The sequence below is a fragment of the Lampetra planeri genome, chromosome 42, assembly GCF_965212315.1.
Source record: "Lampetra planeri chromosome 42, kcLamPlan1.2.h2, whole genome shotgun sequence".
Lineage (NCBI taxonomy): Eukaryota > Metazoa > Chordata > Hyperoartia > Petromyzontiformes > Petromyzontidae > Lampetra > Lampetra planeri.
The window spans coordinates 9,215,714-9,240,593 of NC_136148.1; the positions used below are offsets into that span (position 1 = coordinate 9,215,714).

General features: G+C 53.8%; 1 protein-coding gene across 1 annotated transcript in view; it reads right to left on the bottom strand.

Annotated features, from left to right (window-relative positions):
* Nucleotides 1-24,880, bottom strand: part of LOC144732241 (piezo-type mechanosensitive ion channel component 2-like) — a 135,790-nt gene that overhangs the window by 97,571 nt on the left and 13,339 nt on the right. Inside the window, exons 4-6 of the mRNA XM_078613639.1 lie at nucleotides 18,767-19,068; nucleotides 16,770-17,031; nucleotides 15,789-16,002 (exon numbers count right to left, since the gene is read on the bottom strand). Coding sequence (XP_078469765.1) covers nucleotides 15,789-16,002; nucleotides 16,770-17,031; nucleotides 18,767-19,068 — 778 coding nt within the window. The remainder of the gene's footprint in view (nucleotides 1-15,788; nucleotides 16,003-16,769; nucleotides 17,032-18,766; nucleotides 19,069-24,880) is intronic.

Below are 24,880 nucleotides of genomic sequence, written 5' to 3' on the forward strand. Positions count from 1 at the left end.
GACACGGGTGGAAAATTGCAGGACTCTGTCCGATGGGTTGCATCTAGAGTTGCACATCGAGTCTATGACGGACAGTCAGGACTTGGCTATTGCTTTAAAGCAGCGATGTGTGGGCGAACGAGACAGCGCAGCCCTTCGCGATACTTTAAAATTAAACGATGCGGTCCGCTGTGTACTCGCATCTCCTCGGGGCGATTCACTTCCCTCCCACACGAGACGAAAATACTGAGAGGGAAATTGTCTCAACATTACGTGCAGGACCTTCCTTAAACAAAAACATAAAACGAAGCGATGTTTTTCCAAGTAATTATTTCCAATTACAATTCACCACATGTGTAATTTGAGTGTTTCTCAAGTGCCATCTAAGTTTACATTTCCCTTCTGTTGTTGCACTTCATCATAGTCCCCGCATTCACCTCTGGTCCCTGCTTGTGAAGGATTTGTGTTATTTCAACCGATCACTCAGTCGGTTACAAGGACGACTGCGTTACAGAATTGGCAGCGGGGTTGTTCGTTGCCAGGAATCAAACCCAGCTCGAGTGCAACGAGAGGACGGTTTGTGGGTGTCGGGTGGTGGCGGGTTTAACGACACATTGATATTTACGCGATCTAAACCCAAACAAGTCTATTATTGATAATATTGGTCGCGAGAGCTGTTTCCTCCCGAGTCCACTGCGGCACAGATCCACACACAAACACACAAAGTGGGAAGAATCTAAACGGTGAGAGCCGAGTGCTTTTAGGAGGCAAAAAAATCTATTTTACCAGTTAAGGCTCACTGAGCTGTGTAGCTCTTTCTCAGAAGGGACCTGGCCATCACAAGTAACAGCTCAACAAAGCGGCTCATCATCACGCCGAACTTTATAGCAACAAAACTCTCAAAACGCATCTTTCTAAATGTGGAGGGAAAAGCCGGAGGACCCGAAGAAATATCCACGCAACCACGGGGAGAGAGACACCGCAAACTCCAAATATACAGCAAGTGTCAGGGTCGAGATAAACTCACGACCTCCTGTATACCAGGCGAGGTAGTTAACATCTCGCCACTGTGGTGCCCAACATCTATTAAGGCCAGCACAGCAGATGAGGTGGAGGTTGGACCAGCGCCGTACCTGGCTGGTTGTTGTTAACACACCAAACTAAGGCTTAATTTAATACCAAGTTAACTGAGGGTAATCTAAGGACATTTTTACATATACAATACCACTTGCCCCTGGTGAGGAGAGCTGGGAGTCGAACCCAGGTCACTGTGAAGGGGTCACGGTGCACACATCCAAATTTCACTACCACCTGAAAACAAACGACAAGGCCCCCCCAATAGCATTATAAAGACTGTTGGGGCAGTTTCTGTTAGCGACCACCTATTACAACCAACAATGCACATGATGGCGTGGTGTGGACAACATCACGCCTGGCCACATTAGTGTTGATATTTACACACCACACCAGGTTCTCATTTGAGGCCGAGTCACCCGACGAAAGGCCTAAGGCGAGTTATGGTGCCACCAACGTTGAGACACTGCCTCCAACGGAACGCGCCTCGATGGGTGTGTCGCGCAGCGCACAGACAATCGCGCTCATGCCTCCCAACGCACGAACACGCAAACGTACGCTTGCGCACGCGCGCACGCACGAACGCATGCTTGCACACGCTCACAAGCACGAACGCACGCTTGCACACGTGCGCACGCTCGCACGCACGCTTGCACACGCGCGCGCGCACACTACTATTGACTCGCGCTCGCACAGAGCAATGGAGGGCGGGGCGACTTGGAGCGGAGCACAAACAAGAGGAACGAGCCAAGCGGAGGCCCCCGTGCTCATGCACGGCCATCCTCGACGGCAGCGCCTTTGAAGGCTCGGGCCGCTGTCTGGCTGCCAACCACCAGAAGATGAATTGCCGTGAACAGCTCCGTGGGGGCGCGATGGCAGAGAGAAGTGCATTTCTGTTTTTCTGGCGTCGGCTTAACGCGGACACACGACGACCCCGGACTCACTCACACCTGTGCACGGAGCGCGGCGCGGTCCGTGGTGTTCTACGCTGGAACGACATAAAGAGACAGCTCTCGTCGTTTACGAGATGTCCAGAGGGAACGTCCAGACGCCACCGCCACTGGCATATTTTTACAAGGGGTGGCTGGCTCGTTGAGAATTCACCATATAAGGAGCACTGGGAGCTTGCCTATTATTGAACTCTGGCGGGAATTTTGTGAAGATGCGTCGGGTGGTTTTCCCTTTTTGTCGATGACATTCCACGCTGCAAATTGGCACCCTTTTTTTTCACCAGACGAGAGCCCCCTGACGCTCATCGACTCGTGCGGACGGAATGGCCCGACGACTCCGATCTGTGCGTTGTGTCCCATCCAACGGCTAAGACGTACCGATGTCTCCAGTCCTAAACGCGGGGCAACATCGCCCGGCCCAGGTCTGTGGCCATTTCACTGAGAGATGTGAATCTTCACCGAGAGATGCCGATCTTTATGAATGTGTTGAGTGTTTTGTTATTTGTGCAGTTCTGGCCCAAAGCGTCTCCCTGCTCAGACGAGCACCGGGCGGTGCTCATCACCACCGGCGTCCCTGAGCCAATGGTGACAATTCCACATTCCTATGGTGGGGGGACAACCCCTACTTACAGATAACGACTGTTCACTCCCCACAAAGGTGGACTTATTTTATCGACGACGAGACCCAAACATCGCACCCCCTGGCTTTGACATTCCTCCTCCCGCTCCTCGTCCTCCTCCTCGAAGACACCGGTGCTTCCCTTCAACCGCATCAGAACATCACCAACAGGCCGACGCACAAATCTCCTTCACAAATGGAAAACGAAAGACGAGCCACAGTCGTGCGACCGTGGCCATGCCACCCCAACTATGCACCGCACAGTCACCCACCGTCGTCTGCGCCGCTTCAGCGGAAGAGGAACAGCAAGACGGAACCGACTCTCTCTCCTGATGCCCTCTCGGCGTGGCGAGCAGCAGACATTGGCATCTAGCTCTCAAACACTTTGCTGCCATCGTGCACAAGAATAGGATTTTATCGACCTCGGAAGAATGGTGATGGGTTGGGTTGACTCCAATTCTCATTTGGCAGTTTTTGATCTGCTGAAGATTATAAGTAAAACATTTTCTTCTCAGTGGGAGTCCTTGCATTTATCCCAATTCCTGTTTGAAATAAATGTCTATGATACTGGGTTGGCAATGACTCCCAGGCACAAATAGCAACAACTCAACACATTCATTAATATTACTGCCCTAAAATATAATAATAATAATGAACTATCAACTATTTTTTTATTTTCCCAGGTAAGGCCTACTGAGCTATAGAGCGATTTTTTAGAAACGTCCATATCGCGTAATTTAGACTAATAGCATCTCATAACGCCATACATTAATTACAAATAACGGCTAAATCCCATAAACAGCCACTAACAAACAAGTGAAAATAATAGGCAACCTTTCTTTCAATGGTCCTGCGATATTTTGTCTTCTATAGGGGAGCGTTCGTGACGATGGGACACTCGGGATTCAATTGCTGAGAAAATATTTGCACAGCGTAACAAACGCCGGTGCTAACTCAGACAGGAATAGACATGTGAGACTAGTTTCGGATGATGGCACGGGCACTATGAGCTGCCCAAGCCCCTGATGAGCAGGAAACGGTGGTGAGAAGTGAGATGGCTGTGGGTGAGCGGTGATGGACACGGGGGTGAGAAGTGAGATGGCTGTGGGTTGATGGACACGGGGTGAGAAGTGAGATGGCTGTGAGTGAGCGGTGATGGACTCGGGGGTGAGAAGTGAGATGGCTGTGGGTTGATGGACACGGGGTGAGAAGTGAGATGGCTGTGGGTGAGCGGTGATGGACTCGGTGTGAGAAGTGAGATGGCTATGGGTGAGCGGTGATGGACACGGGGTGAGAAGTGAGATGGCTGTGGGTTGATGGACACGGGGTGAGAAGTGAGATGGCTGTGGGTGAGCGGTGATGGACACGGGGTGAGAAGTGAGATGGCTGTGGGTTGATGGACACGGGGTGAGAAGTGAGATGGCTGTGGGTGAGCGGTGATGGACACGGGGGTGAGAAGTGAGATGGCTATGGGTGAGCGGTGATGGACACAGGGGTGAGAAGTGAGATGGCTGTGGGTGAGCGGTGATGGACACGGGGTGAGAAGTGAGATGGCTGTGGGTGAGCGGTGATGGACTCTGTGTGAGAAGTGAGATGGCTATGGGTGAGCGGTGATGGACACGGGGTGAGAAGTGAGATGGCTGTGGGTGAGCGGTGATGGACACGGGGTGAGAAGTGAGATGGCTGTGGGTGAGCGGTGATGGACACGGGGGTGAGAAGTGAGATGGCTGTGGGTTGATGGACACGGGGTGAGAAGTGAGATGGCTGTGGGTGAGCGGTGATGGACTCGGGGGTGAGAAGTGAGATGGCTGTGGGTTGATGGACACGGGGTGAGAAGTGAGATGGCTGTGGGTGAGCGGTAATGGACACGGGGTGAGAAGTGAGATGGCTATGGGTGAGCGGTAATGGACACGGGGTGAGAAGTGAGATGGCTGTGGGTTGATGGACACGGGGTGAGAAGTGAGATGGCTGTGGGTGAGCGGTGATGGACACGGGGTGAGAAGTGAGATGGCTGTGGGTGAGCGGTGATGGACTCGGGGGTGAGAAGTGAGATGGCTGTGGGTTGATGGACACGGGGTGAGAAGTGAGATGGCTGTGGGTGAGCGGTGATGGACACGGGTGAGAAGTGAGATGGCTGTGGGTTGATGGACACGGGGGTGAGAAGTGAGATGGCTGTGGGTGAGCGGTGATGGACACGGGGTGAGAAGTGAGATGGCTGTGGGTTGATGGACACGGGGTGAGAAGTGAGATGGCTGTGGGTGAGCGGTGATGGACACGGGGGTGAGAAGTGAGATGGCTATGGGTGAGCGGTGATGGACACAGGGGTGAGAAGTGAGATGGCTATGGGTGAGCGGTGATGGACACGGGGTGAGAAGTGAGATGGCTGTGGGTGAGCGGTGATGGACACGGGGTGAGAAGTGAGATGGCTGTGGGTGAGCGGTGATGGACACGGGGTGAGAAGTGAGATGGCTGTGGGTGAGCGGTGATGGACACGGGGTGAGAAGTGAGATGGCTATGGGTGAGCGGTGATGGACACGGGGTGAGAAGTGAGATGGCTATGGGTGAGCGGTGATGGACACGGGGTGAGAAGTGAGATGGCTGTGGGTTGATGGACACGGGGTGAGAAGTGAGATGGCTGTGGGTGAGCGGTGATGGACTCGGGGGTGAGAAGTGAGATGGCTGTGGGTTGATGGACACGGGGTGAGAAGTGAGATGGCTGTGGGTGAGCGGTAATGGACACGGGGTGAGAAGTGAGATGGCTGTGGGTGAGCGGTGATGGACACGGGGTGAGAAGTGAGATGGCTGTGGGTGAGCGGTGATGGACACGGGGGTGAGAAGTGAGATGGCTGTGGGTGAGCGGTGATGGACACGGGGTGAGAAGTGAGATGGCTGTGGGTGAGCGGTGATGGACACGGGGTGAGAAGTGAGATGGCTGTGGGTGAGCGGTGATGGACTCGGGGGTGAGAAGTGAGATGGCTGTGGGTTGATGGACACGGGGTGAGAAGTGAGATGGCTGTGGGTGAGCGGTAATGGACACGGGGTGAGAAGTGAGATGGCTGTGGGTGAGCGGTGATGGACACGGGGGTGAGAAGTGAGATGGCTGTGGGTGAGCGGTGATGGACACGGGGTGAGAAGTGAGATGGCTGTGGGTGAGCGGTGATGGACACGGGGGTGAGAAGTGAGATGGCTGTGGGTGAGCGGTGATGGACACGGGGTGAGAAGTTAGATGGCTGTGGGTGAGCGGTGATGGACACGGGGTGAGAAGTGAGATGGCTGTGGGTGAGCGGTGATGGACACGGGGTGAGAAGTGAGATGGCTGTGGGTGAGCGGTGATGGACACGGGGTGAGAAGTGAGATGGCTGTGGGTGAGTGGTGATGGACACGGGGGTGCGTGTGTGACTGCGGGGAGCCACGTGTCGCCATCTTGGATCGGGCCTCATCACCGTCACGCATGTGCATGTCTTTAAAACGTCCGTGCAGCGTGACCGCAGCAGCCCACTCCTCATTACACCTGGTGACAGGTAACCACAAAGATACAGAGATTTCCCATACAGCCTCAACAGACGATTTAAAAGCAAGTGCTGTTCGCGAGCACCAATGAAAGCCGGCACAGCACACGAGGGGGTGGGTGGCCAACACAACGCCCGGCCGCTTTTGTCTCCCCAGTGGCGATGTTGACACACCAAACCAGGTACTCATCGGAGGCTGAGTGGACCTAGGGGAGGCCCAAAGCCGATTCAAATAATCGTCACCGTTGTTGGCTGTCAGCGCGAATCAAACTCAGGTTTGCCGGGTTTGGAGCGTAGCGCGTAACCGCTGCCCTTCCACTCCCCACAGGTAACCAATACCAATACCCGCCATTCACCACTAAGTGACAGTGACGTCACCACTGTGCCTGTGCCAGGCCAGGTGCACTTTTAGGCCACGTGAAATGTCGAAGGCTCACTGACAGGAGGTCACGGGACAGATCCAGGTGTTATGGATTGGCTGACTGAGATGACTGGCAGATGCACCAGCTGTACCCCCTACTGTGCCAACTTGCAGTTGTTGTTGGAGGGCGACTGCCTCCAACTGCCCAGTAGCATCCATCACGAGCCTCCTCTATAGGTAACCACACACACACACGCACACAGACGCGAGCGTGCATTCTTGTGTGTGTGCATGCTCGCGAAGAGCGGCAGCGCAGCGGCTCGTGCGCTGCGCTGCGAACCCGGCGACCCGGGAGCATGGCAGTGCAGCGGAATCGATTCCAATTCTGTACCCCCGCCCCACGTTCGTCAACCCACGATGACCAGCTTGGAGAATAATGATCAAACATTGCCCACATCGCCCACAAGGTGTGAGAAGGCCCTCATCCAGCAGTGGATTGGGCATGCGGGATGTTAGCTGTACGACCCATTCTGGGTGCAGAACCTGACAATCCACTCTTGTTGGTTTCTTTCTCATCTCCCATGGACAAACGTACGATGAACTCAAATCATTCACTCCATCCACTTGCCCTCAACACAACTCGAAGCTTCTGGACTACGAGCCTGCGTGGGTTGCCAAGGCTGTCCACACGGCCCTCTCGCCGCTAAACTGAACACTGTTACTCCATGCGACACTACGGAACTCCGCGCAGCTTCACTTGCGAAAAAACGCAGCCTTGTGATGCAACGCCACGATTCCAGCGGTGAACATCCTTCGCTGTGTTTACTGCGTGCGGTCGTGTGGCGAATACCCGCGACGGCACGCAATGGTTGGCCGCCGCAGACAGCAATGTGGAATCTGTTATCAAGTCCTGGGCTGCAGCCTTGACATCCATTTTTTGGCAAACGGCGGAATATTTCATCAGGCGGTAAAATCACCTATCACCGACCGAAACGCACATCCACATTAACCCAGAGAATTCCACCACTTTCCTCTTACCCTGCCTCCCTTCCCAGGACGTCTCTCTCTACGGACTTGCTTTTCGTGTTGGAATGCACGATGTAAGAAAAAGTATCCTCTCCACGCATCTCGTAAAAAAGCGCGGGATGCAAAATCCCGGCCGCGTCGGAGCGCTTGACAGAAGCACCACAAACAGCCACGCGGCGGTGGCGCAGACTCGGATAAGTCAGAAACCGGTGCCGGATTGAAGGCGAACCACGCCGGGCAGAGTGGGCCAGGAAGGCCCACTGGACGATGTGCGGCAATGGCAACCGATGACAAATTCGCGTTTCGGCAAGCAGGCCTTCTTCATAGCGACTACATGAATGTACGGGCCATAAAGGAGGGGTCATTGCCCGAAACGTCGCCCACGATATACTCTTCCATCTCAGGCAGTGCGACTGACGGATGCGTTGAGTTTTTATGGAGTTTTTAAACTGTTTGCGTTCATGCACCACTGCCAATGCAGCAGCAGCAGCAGCAGCCAATTATTTATGGTAAATTAGGCACTTTCCTTGCGTCTCGTGTGTGCATGAGCACGCACGCATCTGTGCATGCGTGGGTGTGGCTTGCATGTGGTTTTCGTGTGGGCGCCACGATTGATGAGATGTTAACTACATCGCCTGGTATGCAGCAGGACAATCTCGACCCTGACGCCTGCTGTATATTTGAAGTCTGCGTGTCTCTCTCTCTCCCCGTGCGTGCGTGTAATTTTCTCCAGGTCCTCCGGCTTTTCTCTCCACGTTTAGAAATATGCATTTAGAGTATTTGTCTGATGTAAATTTCCACATGATGATGAGCCACTTCGTTGAGCTATCATTTGTGGCCAGGTCACTTCTGAAAAAGAGCTACGTAGCTCAGTGGGCCTTACCTGGTGAAATTAAAATTGTTTCGTTTTTTGTTTCGTTAATACAACTACATCTTGGCGATTTCTGTAAATTGCCGTGGATAGAAAGAATAGGCAATTTAGAAAAACCGGTGAACTGTGCTGGGGCGGCGAAGTAGCCGGACAGCCGAGTGGGCAGAGAGGCGAGGGTCTGTGTCCCCTTCCGGTGGTAGAGGGGACATCAGCACGACACCCACGGTGATCCAAGCTGGGCCACGAGGAGAGAAGGCTCAAGTTCAAGGTGTGGTTGTACGTGGCTGTATGTGCAGCTCCTCAAATGAGTACCTGGAGCGGTGTGCAAAATCGTCGCCGCTGAGGAGACAAGGCCAGCTGTGTGTGGTGCTGGCCACCCACCCCCTCGTGTGTCGTTCTGGTCTACACAGGTGCTGCTACCCGCTAACAGCAGTCTACACCATTGGAACCTCATTTGCCAGTAAAAAATATGATCATTGGTTTTTTACCCTTTTATCTGGCAACAAAACTGACACCTTTTTTTAACAAGGAGTCATGTTTGCATAGACCACAATACCTGCAGTCATAATGCAAACAAAAAACATAACTCTGATAATGTATGTACTGTCCTTGAAGTTGATTGGTCCACACCCGAGACAGATTTCCTTAGAGCCTAGTCTCACATGGTGTTGGACCAGATGACGCCTCAGATGTGGACCAATCAACTTCAAGGACAGTACATACATTATCAGAGTTACGTTTTTTGTTTGCTTTATGACTGCAGGTATTGTGGTCTATGCAAACATGACTCCTTGTAAAAAAAAGTGTCAGTTTTGTTGCCAGATAAAAGGGTAAAAAACCAATAATAACAGCAGTCTGTTAAGGCTGTACGGGGGTCTTTGTTGTGCGTACACACGCACGCACGTGCACAGTCCTTTGTCAATCCACCGCTGGACGAGGGACTCCCCCAAGTTGTGCGGGTCGTGGGGGGTTATTTGATCATACTTCACCTCGCTGGTCAGTGCATATTGGTGAAAGCAGGGAGCATAGACGTGGGACCGTGCAAATCTCACCGGTGATTTTGCTGCACCGCTCTCTGCCGCAGGGTGGCCGTTGCCCATCCACTCACTATCCAGGCCCAAAAGCCTGCTTAGCTTCCGAAATCTGACGTGATCGCACGATTTGACCGTATCGTATGCCTTCATGAAGCCACTGTAATGATCTTCTTGTGCTTGGTAGCGACCGATAGACATTGAAGGGAGGGGCAGGTGGAGGCTGGGCAGACTGGACGGTGAAATTCCACCGGAGCGGTCCATCGGCAGAGCCAAGTCGACGACGCGTCACCCTGAAGCTACGAGTCAACGATGCCAACGAGCACATTCATCAGCCGATCGCGGAAATTCCACATTCCTCTGGCAGGAGCCAATCTCTGCTCATAGCAAAACCACTCCCGTTAACTTCCCACAGAGTGCGACTCGTGTTACGGACCCCGAAGCTTTGCCGTCTCCTATAAGGGCACTGCGACCCGTGGCGGCGACGACAACAATAATAATAACAGCGATAACAACGACGACGACGACAATCACGACGACGCGTGCAGCACAGCCACGCCTGCTCTGCCCAGTGTAACGGTGGCACCCAGCAAGTCCACAGTGACATCTTCACGATAAATAATTGTAACTTCTTGTTTGCGCCAGGGTTTTATTGCGGCACGTCGGGCGCAGCTGGTTTTGCTTTATCCCGCGAGCGGCTGCTCCGCGGCATTAACGGGGCCTCCGGCAGCAATCCGAGTCTCCCTGAGATAGACGCCGTAGCGCGCGGGGGGGGGGGGGCACGCGGGCAGGGGGGGCAATGAGTCAAACCTTGATCCCTCGCTCCACCCCTCGCTCCCTCGCTCACCCGCTCCCCTCCAGTCCAACCCTCGCTCCCCCCTCCCTCGCTCCCCCCTCGGTCACCCCTCGCGACCCTCCCTCGCACCCCCCCCCCTCGCTCGCTCCCTCGCTCCCCCCCCTCCCTCGCTCCCCCCCCCCCTCCCTCGCTCCCCCCCTCGGTCACCCCTCGCTCCCCCCCCCTCCCTCGCTCCACCCCTCGCTCGCTCCCCCCCTCGCTCGCTCCCCCCCTCGGTCACCCCTCGGTCACCCCTCGCTCCCCCCCTCATCTTCCTCCGCACATCTGGGAGTGAGGGCGCCTGCCGTAAACGCTCGCACGGCGACCCGCTCGCCGCGTCACCACCGACTCCGCTTACTCGCAGCAGCAGCAGCAGCTGGTTCGCCGCCGCCGCTCTCTCTGGGCGGGCGGTGCGAGCGAGGCTCATGGCGCAGCGGTCGATGCGCTCGTCGCTGTCGCCGCTCCCCGTGAGTCGCGGGCGTCAGGCGGCGCTCGGGCTCGCGGGCGATCGCATGAATGGTTACGATGTGATATTCAAGATTCTCTCTCTGGGTTTACCACCGTGTTTGTGACGCTTCGCGTGTTTTCTGCCTCGTTTGTACAGTTGCGTCCCGACTGCCAAACAGCTGAAATCTGCGTAGAATTCCCATGAATAGTAACTAATTAAAAGTAATAATTTGAAGCATCGATGATGAGCACGAGTGGGTTATAATCAGTGAATCGATGCGTCGCTAGATGCCGAGTAAACCTACCGCCATAACAGCATGTCACAGTTCCTTCTGTTTAAGCAGGCAAGGTGAGCCCAAAGAGACTCAGCCTTTGTTTTCAGTCTCCCTGCTCTAATGAGCAATCGTCGTTCTTCACTACCATCGGTGGGAACCTCAACGAGATGTGAACATTCCGCATCGCTACTACGGTGGCGACCGCTCGCGACTGCCCATTAACTCATTGGCGATGGCCTGAGGAGTGAATCCCAGCCGGGGATTTGCGCCGTTCGCAGACCGTGAGAATCCAAGCCACAGCGTCGCCCGGGAATACGCCAAAGTTCATATCCAGGAATTGCGTTAAAGCTGCGTTAGTGTGCGATTAATAAAGAAGCCTTCTGGAAAGCCTACAAGGACCTAATGCCTCTGTGAATGTCTGACGGCCGCGAAAGGTTGAGTGGTACGCTTCACGGACTATCGCGGGCCTCGTACTGGTTTTATAGTTCTGGCTTTTTGGGTGGTGCTGAGCCCACGGACTCAGCTTCAGATCCCTTCGCCGAAAGCAGTGGTTAGTTAGCAAGCATTTGCTGAGAATATTCACTGCGGATGTTCCGATCGATCGATTTCGTCGATACTCATCGGTCACTTCACTCGCAACGTGCGCACCGAATGGCGCATGGGCGAATCCACGCGGTCCTATTCGCACGCGTTTATACCGCTGCGCATCGACGGATTCATCAAATCATACATTGTACACGCACCACAAGGACAAACATAATCCATTTGTTAATGAAATCGCGATCTCAAACTTTGTCAATTCACAGAATTATCAATGGCGCGTATCGTTGCATCTGTCATCACGTGAATCTCTTTTTGCAGGAAAACATCGCTGGGGCACGTGATCTCTCTCAGGCACCGTTTAAGCGCATTAAGAGGACAGTTTATACATGTGGCATTTGGGTTTTCGACACTGGCGAGCAAACAAAACGAACCAACGCTTGTGAATGGTGACGTCACCGCAGGGTGCGCAACTTGTGAATGGTGACGTCTTCGCAGGGTGCGCGACTTGTGAATGGTGACGTCTTCGCAGGGTGCGCGACTTGTGAATGGTGACGTCACCGCAGGGTGCGCAACTTGTGAATGGTGACGTCTTCGCAGGGTGCGCGACTTGTGAATGGTGACGTCATCGCAGGGTGCGCTACTTGTGAATGGTGACGTCACCGCAGGGTGCGCGACTTGTGAATGGTGACGTCATCGCAGGGTGCGCGACTTGTGAATGGTGACGTCACCGCAGGGTGCGCAACTTGTGAATGGTGACGTCTTCGCAGGGTGCGCGACTTGTGAATGGTGACGTCTTCGCAGGGTGCGCGACTTGTGAATGGTGACGTCATCGCAGGGTGCGCTACTTGTGAATGGTGACGTCACCGCAGGGTGCGCGACTTGTGAATGGTGACGTCATCGCAGGGTGCGCGACTTGTGAATGGTGACGTCTTCGCAGGGTGCGCGACTTGTGAATGGTGACGTCTTCGCAGGGTGCGCGACTTGTGAATGGTGACGTCTTCGCAGGGTGCGCGACTTGTGAATGGTGACGTCTTCGCAGGGTGCGCGACTTGTGAATGGTGACGTCATCGCAGGGTGCGCGACTTGTGAATGGTGACGTCATCGCAGGGTGCGCTACTTGTGAATGGTGACGTCACCGCAGGGTGCGCGACTTGTGAATGGTGACGTCATCGCAGGGTGCGCTACTTGTGAATGGTGACGTCACCGCAGGGTGCGCTACTTGTGAATGGTGACGTCACCGCAGGGTGCGCGACTTGTGAATGGTGACGTCACCGCAGGGTGCGCGACTTGTGAATGGTGACGTCACCGCAGGGTGCGCTACTTGTGAATGGTGACGTCACCGCAGGGTGCGCTACTTGTGAATGGTGACGTCACCGCAGGGTGCGCTACTTGTGAATGGTGACGTCACCGCAGGGTGCGCTACTTGTGAATGGTGACGTCACCGCAGGGTGCGCTACTTGTGAATGGTGACGTCACCGCAGGGTGCGCTACTTGTGAATGGTGACGTCACCGCAGGGTGCGCTACTTGTGAATGGTGACGTCACCGCAGGGTGCGCTACTTGTGAATGGTGACGTCACCGCAGGGTGCGCTACTTGTGAATGGTGACGTCACCGCAGGGTGCGCTACTTGTGAATGCTGACGTCACCGCAGGGTGCGCTAATTGTGAATGGTGACGTCACCGCAGGGTGCGCTACTTGTGAATGGTGACGTCACCGCAGGGTGCGCTACTTGTGAATGGTGACGTCACCGCAGGGTGCGCTACTTGTGAATGGTGACGTCACCGCAGGGTGCGCTACTTGTGAATGGTGACGTCACCGCAGGGTGCGCGACTTGTGAATGGTGACGTCACCGCAGGGTGCGCTACTTGTGAATGGTGACGTCACCGCAGGGTGCGCTACTTGTGAATGGTGACGTCACCGCAGGGTGCGCTACTTGTGAATGGTGACGTCACCGCAGGGTGCGCGACTTGTGAATGGTGACGTCACCGCAGGGTGCGCTACTTGTGAATGGTGACGTCACCGCAGGGTGCGCTACTTGTGAATGGTGACGTCACCGCAGGGTGCGCTACAGCCGGCACCGCATTGTTGGTCATTACCCACAGAAGTCCAGAGACGACCGAGTGGCGGCGGTTGGGGTTGAACTGCTCACTCCACACGAACTGGCTCAGTGCACCACTGACACACGAACCAGTCAACCCATTCATACGCACTATATGTATGTTGAACTTCTCCCGCACCGTTCGTAGCCAACAGTGCTAATCGGAGGTGTGTGTGCATCGAGTGGGAAGACACGGACTGTACGACTCACAATGGTGACATAGGGAACATACAGCACAGGCGGAACGGCCAAAATTATAACTTTAGTGCGGAGTCTTCTGGCAACACGCCAACGTCAGTGTGAAACTTGCGACATCACTTTGCTCAATAATGTTAAGTTACGCTTAGAAATATATCTTTTTTTAAGATGCAAAAATTATCTGACAGCACGGCCGTGCGGTTTTATTTTTTAATTAAAGCGGGTGAGATATGGATGACTGATTCCAGCGACGGGCAGCAACACAATGGCATACACACTGCCACAGCTGCCTGCACTATATTACCACAGGTGTCACTACTTTGTAGGGAGCGCATTATCTGCCCAGGAGCAGAGAGGCTGCCAGGGATGGGAGCTGGAGACAAGGGGCCACTTTCGCACATTTCTTGATAACGTGATGAGAGAAATACCTGCTGTTCTACCGACGTGTTTGTGAACCTGACGTGTAATGGAGCCTGAAGGACCATGAGCCTCACTGTAGGGAACAAGACCTCTCTGTTTGTAAATACTAAACTAAAACTATTCAATATATTTTTCTGTATTTTACCAGGCAAAGCCCACTGAACTATACATCTCTTTGTCAGTAGGGACCTGACCACAAATGATAGCCCAACAAAGTGGCTTATCACGTGTAAATTTATATCAACCAAATACGCTAAACGCATGTTGATTATAAATGTGGAGGGGAAAAACCTGAGGACCCGGAGAAAAATCTACGCAACCACGGGGAGAGAGACACGCAAACTCCAAATATACAGCAGGCGTCAGGGACGGGATCGAACCCACGACCTCCTGTATACCCGGCAAGGGAGCTAACATCTTGCTACCGGGGCGCCCTACAAACTGACAACCACAGTTTGTGGCTCCGTGCGATAGCTGTCAACTTGCTTGCCCCGAGCCAGGGTGCACAGACGTTGACGGTTTGATTCCCGCTACAACTGCACATCTGCTGTGAAGTGGACAACACAGACATCGCGGTGGCATCGCCATTCACAAGGGTGCCGTCGTCTGAAAGAGATTGTTTGTTTACAATGACCCGCAACTGGTGAACTTTTATATCGGCAACTCGGGACAAACACGCGCAGTCCTCGGGAGGGCAGCGGGCAAGGGGGGACTGGACCCACACGGCAACACGCCAGCGCTCCCGGTCACTCGGGGCTGGAGTCGAACCAACTCGCACCGCGCGCAACTCAATCGATTGAAGTTGAGACTCAAGTTGCAGTTTGCCGAGTCGGTGACCATGTCAATACGAATGTGCCCGATAGACCTCAGCAGCCAAGCACGGTTTGAGCCGGGATAGTGCCGGCACAGGCGCCTCGACCTTACCTAATGCAGCAGTTACAGGCTGTAGATTTACGTTGTCAGTGGAGGGCAGTGCCACAAAATGCATTGTTGAACTGTACCATGCACCGACATCTATGCTCCCCATCTTCAACGACCAGCTATGGCCAGCATGGTGAAGCATGGTCAAATAGCCCCAATGACCAGTACGGCATGGGGAGGCCTTCATCCATCAGGGCTGTGCATGCAGACACGCGTGTGTAGGGGAGCGAGAGTCAGAGACAGATGGGCAGGAATTAGAGACGGAGAGAGAAGGGCAAGTACACGGTCGGCAGGTGTGGAAATGGAGCGGAACGTCCCGGAACGCCGTGGTGGGAGTCAACATTTGAACCGGACTGCATCAATCCGGAGGGGACCAGGGTTGAGTGCAGTAGTGGCGGGTAACCTATATCCGTATCTGTCGGTGTAATTCATAAGTGTCCGTCGGTCACACTCTGTGTAAAAGGTAGGTGAATATGCATAACAAAGGCCTCTGTAACATTGCCTTATAGGCAAAAAAAATAAGTACATTTATTTGTCAATGCTCACGTCCGCCACCCACCTTGCGCTCACGTTCAGTTAGTACGGTCCAGATCTAGGGGGGGGGGGGGCGGTGGGGGTTGGGGGTGCGTACCGTGCGTTCAGGTCGCCGGGTGGCACCAGCTCTTGCAGCGCTGGCATCTGGTAGATGTAGAGGCCGAGGAGGTGGCCGGCGCTGAAGAGCGCCGTGGCGACGCACACGCAGCCGAAGGCGAGCTCCGGCATGGAGCGGCCGCACGCCCACCAGGAGCAGAGCGCCATGAAGAGCACGAAGTAGGCGAGCGATGTGAGCGACGGCACGATCACGCCTGCGTGGCAACGCGACCACACGGCGACGTCACATCACAGTCACGGCGACGACACGATGATGTCTCGACATCACGATGATGAGACGACAACATCACGATGACGACACGACGTCATGACAATGTCTCGACACGCGTCACGATGATGACACGACGTCACAACGACGACGTCACAACGACGACGTCACAACGACGACGTCACAACGACGACGTCACAACGACGACGTCACAACGACGACGTCACAACGACGACGTCACAACGACGACGTCACAACGACGACGTCACGTCAATGTTTCGATGACGTCACGACGATGTCACGGCGACAAAACGGCGCCAACAGGGCCACACGGCTTGCTTATAGCGGACCGTTATGGCTCCCTATCTCTCGTGACATCGCAGGATTAATGCAGAAGAGACGTATTGTCAGTGGAATTCCTCGTTTAGTTCAAATTTAGGGGTGAGTTTTTGCAACAACAAAAAAAGTAAAATAAAATACAAGCCACAGGAGTGCGATTATGGCCATGCAAACGCATGTAGTAAACCCATAATGATACATACGTAGCCATGCTACCCAAACTGTGGACCTCATAAGTAAACCAGTGTTGTCTGCGCTCCTTCAACCGCGGAAGCCCTCTCGTCCAGGCCGGCAGGTCTCGACATGAGCACCTGAACATCTTGCCACGTGCAAGAATAGAATCCAACCCGGACCCACACACGCGCCACTTCCGTCACGCCCACGCCAACGAGAGCAGCTCCGCGGGCGCGGTACCTGCGAGGCCGAGCATCACCGTGGCCACCACTTTGCCGGCCGTGGTGATGATTTTGCCGATGAGCTCCTTGAGGCGCGAGGCGAAGGCGGCCACCCGGGCGAGGAAGATCTCCCGCCGGCCGGGCTCCTCCGCCAGGCCGTCGGGGCCCTCCGCATCGGAGGCCGCCCCCCCCTCCGCCACGCTGCCCTCCTCCTCGTACTCATCGTCCGCCTCGTCTCCTCCCTCCGCGTCGTCCTCGTCCAGATCCGCAGCCTCGGCCTCCTGACGCGTCCGGCACACGCGCACGTTCGCACGCACGCACGCGTGGGGGATGTGTTCACAAGTTCACAAGACAGAAATCCCCCCGTGTAACCTTAACAGACTGTACGGGCGGACGTGCTGTGAGCGAGGACCTTATTAAGGCCAGCACAGCACAGGGGAGGTAGGGTGGCCAGCACCACGCCCGGCCGCCTTTGTCTCCCTCGTGGCAATGTTTACATCCTGCCTGGATAACCCGCACCTCCGATTAGCATGATTGGCTACATACGGTGCGAAAGAAGTTAAACATACAAACACCTGGTACTCATTTGTGGCTGAGTCCACCTAGAGGAGGCCCAGGACCGGTTGAAATAATCGTGACTAGTGTTAGCCCTGAGCGAGAATCGAAGTCGGGTCGCCGGGTTCGTAGCGCAGCACACTTACGACTAAACGTGGACACACGTTCACACACTCCGTACATAGGGCCACGCACACAGTGCACACCAACAGATGAACACGCACATACATTTGAACAAAAACGCACGCGCGCACACACAGGCACGAGTTTGAATTCACTGACACACGCACAGAAGCACGACCCCCGAGTGGATCTGGCTGCTCGTTGCCACTGCTGGGCGAGATCGGAGTGGCAGATCTCGCTGGCAAGTTATGGGGCTCATCCAAGTGTCCATTGATCATGGGCAATGCTAACTTGCAGATTCACCGTCCGACGACTTCCCAGCGCTGTGTTCCAGCATCGCTCCTCCGACGCCTCGCCGCCGTTACTGGAAGACGGCTGCTGGCAGGCGCCCTAGCAGCCCATTTCGCGAGCCTCCTCCACGGAGACCGATCTCGATACCACTCGCACCAGCTGTCGGCAAGTCCACTCAGCTCCAAGTCCTCTGGTGCCACAATAGCCCACCTCTGCTGGAGCCAACACTGCACATTTAACCCGTGCGTGGCCTGACAAGGGCTGCCTGGTGACGCGGTTTCTGGGCACCACGCAATCCAGACCACCAGAGTGCCTGTGACCTCGCGCAAGCCACCCTGGACTAATATCCCAGGGGGCACTGCGCTTGGCAGTGTTTCAAGGCGGCGCAGGTGTTCCTTGAAAGATACAGCCTAGATTTCACAACAATGACTGCATTGCATCGAGGTTCTCAGGAACACTGTAAAACAACAACAACGACGATGTAGACGGTGGGTGGGGAGTGGGGGGTCAGGGCAGGGGGGAGAGCGACAACCCAGACTGGGCCCAGCAGCGGGGCCGGCGAGCCGCCGGCACGCCACACGAGGGGGTAGGTGGCCGCCTTTGTCTCTCCAGTGGCGATGTTTACACACCGCACCGGGAACTCGTTTGAGGCCGAGTCGACCTAGGGGAGGCCCAGGACCGGTTCAGATAATCGTCACCGATGTTGGCCGTGAGCGGGAATGGAACTCGGCTCGCTGAGTTCATTGCACTGCGTAGCGCTAACCACTACACCACCGCTCCCCACAACAACAACGGCGCCTGTGCCAGGCTCGGTGCACGTTGAGGCCACGTGGCAGGAGGTCAAGGGGCTGACCCAGGTGCCACGACTGTGCCAACAAAAAGACAAAGATCCCCCGTATAGCCATAACACAGGCTGTAGGGGCAATTGCTGTTAGCGAGTAGCACCTATGAAGGCCGGCACGGCACACGAGGGTGTGAGTGGCCAACACCACGCCCGGCCGCCTTTGTCTCCCTCGTGCTGCGCCAACAACACACACTGCCACCCACCTCGTCCAACTCGTCACTGCCAGCGCCCGGCGACTGCGCGCAGGGGCTCCGGGCGTGCGGCTGACACGTCAGCTTCCAGCACAGGAACCAGGCCACGAAGCCGACGGCGAACACCCCGAACTCGGGGGCGAAGAGGCGCAGGGCGCTGGGCCAGTCTGCCTCGTGCACCCTGCAGCACAGAAGAAGGACGACCACGACGACCTTCAAGCTCTCTGGGCCGGAGCCGCGCCGGGACTCGCGGCCCACGAGGCCCGCGGGCCTCGGGCGAGGCCACGCGGCGCGTTGCAGGCAGGGAGGCCGAGCTTGGTGTCCGCAGTGCTGGGCGTGTGTTGGTGTGTGTGTGTGGGGAGCGGTGGTGTAGTGGTTAGCGCTACGCTGCGCTACGAACCTGATGACCCGAGTTCGATTCCCGCTCACGGCCAACACCGGTGACGATTATCTGAACCGGTCCTGGGCATCCCCTAGGTCGACTCAGCCTCAAACAAGTACCTCGTGCGGTGTGTAAACATCGCCACTGGGGAGACAAAGGCGGTCGGGCGTGGTGCTAGCCACCCATCTCCTCGTGTGCCGTGCCGGCCTTCATAGGAGCTCGCTAACAGCACTTGCCCCTACAGTCTGTTAAGGCTACACGGGGGTTCTTTGTCTTTGTGGAGGAGGCTCGTGAAGGCCACTGCTACTGGGCAGCAACAACGGAGGGCGGAGAAAAGACGCTCACAACAACGAGCGGAGCGCCGGGCGGCTAAAACGCAGATAATTAGCACAGTAGGGGCCACAGGCGGTGCATCATCTCAGTCAGCCGACCCATGGCACCGCCACTTCCTGGCGAATGGCGCCTGTTGTGCGTGCGTGAGTGTGTGCATTTTTGTAAATGGCAAGTTTAAACTGTGCAGAATGTTGGGATGAATGCTCTTTCAAAACTAGCTGCGTTCCCTTCCTCCAGCGAGCAATGGCATGGAGCAAGCCCATCCCCATCGGAGGCGCCCCGGGGCGGATTTTCCCCACGCCTCCATCGAAGAGTTCCTCCTCCGCCTCCTCCTCACAGGTACTACTTTAGCCCACAGTGGAGAGATGATGGGCTGAGGTGACCCCTACGTATCTGTTGGTGGCAGGGAGGCTGTCGTCGTGACACAAGAGTCGAGCGTGAGATGACGGACGACGGAACGGAGCAGCTGGGACACGCGTCCGCTGTGCGTGTGCAAGGTTCACTTTGATAGGCGGTGCTCGTTCACAGCGCGTGCTACCAACATGTTCTTGGCTTGAGTAGTAAGCAGTGTGTGTAGTGTGTGTGTGTGCGTGCACTTACCTAACAAAGCCAATGTGTCTGGATAAGGTCTCCAAGTAGGTACCTGTGGGACAGAGGCACACGGTGTGAAGGAGGCAACGTTCACTGTGACTTGTACGATTTACAGCGAGGCCGGCGATACTGCCGACTTTGAGAGTAAGACAAATAGAGTAGTGGTGACAGGAGGGCTTTATCATGAAGATCGCATTGAGATGGCAGGAAACATGGTCACATTGACAAGGGTGTTCGGGGTAAAATCACAAGTTTGATTTCAAAACGAGAGGCAAGATGAGCATCAACACGAATCGGATCACCACAAACAAAGATGACCACAATGCAGTTCTTCAGGAATTGGTGGTTTTGTACAATGCGGGAAGCGGAGAGCTTTTTTGTACACACAGTGCCCGCGTTAATTGATCGACACAGAAGAACAACAACAACAATAATTGTTCTGTGTTGATCGGTTTCATCACGATTTGCAGATTCTAACTTGCTCAACTGATTCTTACCCTTTGTCAAAAATAAAATGTCCACAATTCGGCAAAAGTTAAAACCAAGGGTCTTGCCAAACTATCAGAAGGAACGTCTTGTGTCGGCTTGAACCGTCAGTGTCGTCGGGCGGACGGAGGCTATCCGGCAACTGCAGGGCCGCTCCCTCAATGTGCCCCTCTCTCTGTCCGTCTCTATCACTGGCTGCCCCTGTCTTGCCATCTGCTCCCGCTGTTTAAAGGACGATTGGAGAAGAACTCGAGCATGCCGCAGTTGCTCTTCTGAACGTGTTCCTCGCGGGTCAGAAACGGACTGGAGGCGCAGAAAAACATTGGGCGCCACACACACGTGATGCGCTCACACACGCACACACGCGTGCAATAATTGCAACGTAGTCAAACGATTTCCCCACTCTATAACACTAAAAACTATAAACATTTTTTTTATTTTACCAGGTAAGGCCCACTGAACTATATAGCTCTTTTTCAGAAGCGGTCTGGCCACAAATAATAGCCCAACGAAGTGGCTTATTAACACGTGGAAATGTATAGCAACCAAATATTCTAAACACGTGGTTGTTGATTCTAAACTTGGAGGCAAAAACCGGAGGACCCACAAAAAAATCAAGGCGACCACGGGGAGAGACATGCAAACTCCAAATATACAGATGTCAGGGTCGGGGGCGAACGCAGGACCTCCTGTATACTCGGCGAGGTAGTTAACGTCTCTCCACCGTGTCGCTCACTCCAAAGCACATCGATCAGCTTTCATCTCTCATGGCAGCGCCGCGTTCCGTCGTGGAAATTCCACATTCCTAAAGGCGTGAATATGGAAATGACTGTGCGTAGGCACACAGACATACGCGGTCACAAGGTTCTGGGCATAATAAGGCGATGGAAAGAAAGGTGTTACTAATTAAGAAACGCCAACTGACTATCCCAGGGTGCGTTGCAATTCAATTGTTTGGTTGTATTGACATTAAAAGTAGACCCCCCCCCCCCAAATCAGGCGTGGCTCCAACTGGGTGGAGGGGCAGCAGAGCTGGTTTTTTGGGGGGGCCATCGTCACCTCGATTCACCGTGCGGGGGTGCAGCCCCCCGCCACTAGCGCCAGTGCTGCCCCCCCCCCACCTCGTTATTTTGCTGAGATACCTATCGGAGGAAGCTTAGCATCGTTATCAGTAGCCCTTCCCTGGCACAGAATTGTGCACAGCTCACTGTCGAGGAGTTTCTGAAGGAAACGTCATCATTGGTGATTTGACACCGATATTCCGCTGTGTCGTGCCCTGGCCTGTCCCCCCAGGGTTCACCCGGTGACTGCAGCAGGGATAAAACTGGCAAAGTGGCTCTGCAGGCAGGCACCCTGTCTGTTCGGCCCCCGGTCCACCTTATCCGAGTCTTCCAGAACATCCCAAAGTAATTAGAGAACACATCACTGCAGGGCACTGCGGCATGGAGATAACAGAATGCAAACAGCTTGCAGCCAAGCATCAAAAAATGTAATCCCTTTCATGGATTGAGAAAAATTTGCTCCACTAATTACCGCGAGCTCTCAATCATGACCACACGGCGCCAGCCGTCATCGTTCTCCTTCCCCCTGTGCCACCCACGTTTCATTCGGTTCTGCCAACGGACGAATAATAACGTTTGATTAAAAGGGGGAAAAAAACTATATAATATCAATACGCTGAAAAAGAAGTGTAAGACCTCACGTGGCGTCGCGCTGCGTTGCGAGCGCTGCGTGAGCCGCGCCTCTCGTGGCGTGCGGGCAGCCTCGAGGGTGCAATCGGCGCTTAATGAATCGAGAGCAGCAGCGCCGGCCGTCCTTAACTTTCGACATCGTGACCACAACTACAGCAGCCCGTGCCTCCCAAACACCGCGGGTTTCATTAAAGATGGCTGGATGCGGTGAGCGCCACGTTTGATTGCCTTTCCTACCCCCTCAACCCCTTTCCTCGCCCACAGAGCGATGTTCTTCTACTCGGCAGCGACGCCTCCAATCCCTCTTCTCTAACCCAGTGGTTCACAACCTTTTTTTAGCTACTCTACCCCCTTGCCTGATCCAACATGGTTCTGAGAAATAAATGTATGAATAAAGCTTATCAATATTTTATACAATTGTCCATTTTGTGAGATATCTTAACTTGCGAGTAACTACAAGTGAATACAACATCTAATTCAACGGACGCTCTTAGTGCGTGACATAATTTGTTTGTGCTCGCTGGTTACGCTTGTAACCCACATTGTTTACGGTCAATGAGTTTACAAAGGTCTGTTATGTCGTTCCAGGTTACCATATTCATACGTGATTATTCACCGATGACTCACGTATGATATAATTTCACAAATTTATAAATCACCTCGCGTACCCCCTGGGGGATATTGCCACGTACCCCCAAGGGCGCGCGTACCCCCAAAGGTGCGCGTACCCCCGGTTGAGAACCACTGCTCTAATCCGCACACATTACCCCTCCCGAGTTCTGAGTGCCACGGACATCCAGCAGGATGTGTGGATTTTATCGGCTCAAGTTTAATCCTAATTTTGTTCCACCAGAGTCGAGGAGGCGCGAGGCGAAAAGAGAAATCCCTCTCGGTGTCAGCGCAAGGAACGCCTCTCGTAATCGTCGCAGCTTCATTCTCAAGAGTACCCAATTCGAGTTGGGCAGTAGCACGGCTATCGAGTTTGGGGCAACACTGCCAGGGCCCACGAGCTGGAGGATCCCGGCTAGTTGCGGGGGGGGGGGGAAGGCGGAGAGAGGGTTGTCCCCCGTCGCATGCCTGGCGCCAGGGTGCGTGCCCTCCACGCTGCTGGCTGTGAGTCTCCGCTGCTCGAGCGGGGCAGCTGTTCGAGTGCGCGAGTCACAAGCGGAAGTTTGCGACTTCAAATCGTGATCGTGGGGTCAACTTGGGCCACGCTTCCCTCTCGGATAAATAAAATACGTACACGTCCTCATTTACAAATTCTATTCAAATTGTGCTCTCAACATGTCATGTGATTTATAACTCTGGAGCTAGCAGTGCATCACCCAGTGCTAGAGGATGGTGCCAAATGGCAAATACAGAAGCATTACAGCACTTATTTTCAAGTCACTTCAAAAGGGTTCTTAAAGCACACTAGTTGGGCCTTTTCATTCCTGACTTATTACAAATCTGGAACTTAATTATGTTTTTTATTATTATTGCATGCCAATCGCCAGAATTATTAAGCTCGACAGGGAGAATTAGCCAAAAGTAGTAAAATACGAATCTCTCTGCCTGGTGGTTTGTGCAGTTATCGATGACTGAGCTGAGAGCATCGTGCACGAGAAGCCGGGATGAGTGAGTTAGTCTGATTAATTCGTCTGGTTAGTGAGTCTGATTAGTTTGTTCGTCTGATTAGTGAGCTCGTCTGTTCAGTCGTTGAGCCAGTTGGCCAGGATTGGGCAACACCTACCCCACTTGCCACCCAGGCAAGTGGAGAGCACAGACGAAGTATTACCAACCTAACATTAAAAATAACAACGTTAAATCTTGACTTAAAGCTTTCGTGACTGCAGGAATTCATATTCTTTGGGTCTTTTGGTAAAGTCATGTAGATAGGTTCAAAGAAAATAACAAAAAAACTAAAAACTACGACGTTTCGATTGCAACACAAGCGTTCTTCCTGATGACGAACGCTTGTGTGGCGATCGAAACGTAGTTTTTATTTTTTGTTCTTTTCTTTGAACCTATCTATGCGGCTTTACCGAAAGACCCAAAGAATATAACAATAAGGTATTTAAGAATCACAGTTAAGAGACAAACAACATATCCTCTTAAAAATAATAAAAATTAAAATTACTTAAAATCTCATCACCGGTCCTCATACTCTCGATGACTCTGTTCTAGTGCCCTGCAGGCTGCTGTTCGTATTTAATTGCAAACACCGTGCGAGCACCAACTGACCGTCGTGAGGAAAATGTTTGGAATTTAAAATCAGTCGCTTGAACGCCATCGATCTTAGTGAGTACGTAAGGTCAATTTTCCCTTCACATAAAATTTTTGATCAAAGAATATCTTGTGTATCTATGGGGTCTTTTTGCCAGTACCAAAGTATGAAAAATAAGAATCGGTTTTACCCTTAATGGCAATAAAATAGTCGTTAAGATGTTCAAACACAAAGTCTGCATTAACCACACGTCCTTGCAAAAGGTATCTATTTGGAGTTTGAACATCTTAACGCCAATTTTATTTGCAGAAAGGGTAAAACCTATTCTTATTTTTCAATATCTTGTGTATTAAAAGGATAGAGGTAATTTTTCTTTGATCTGCCGAGATTTCATTGCGTGAGCTCATCAAGGTGCTTCGCGGAGTGCGCAGGTTCCT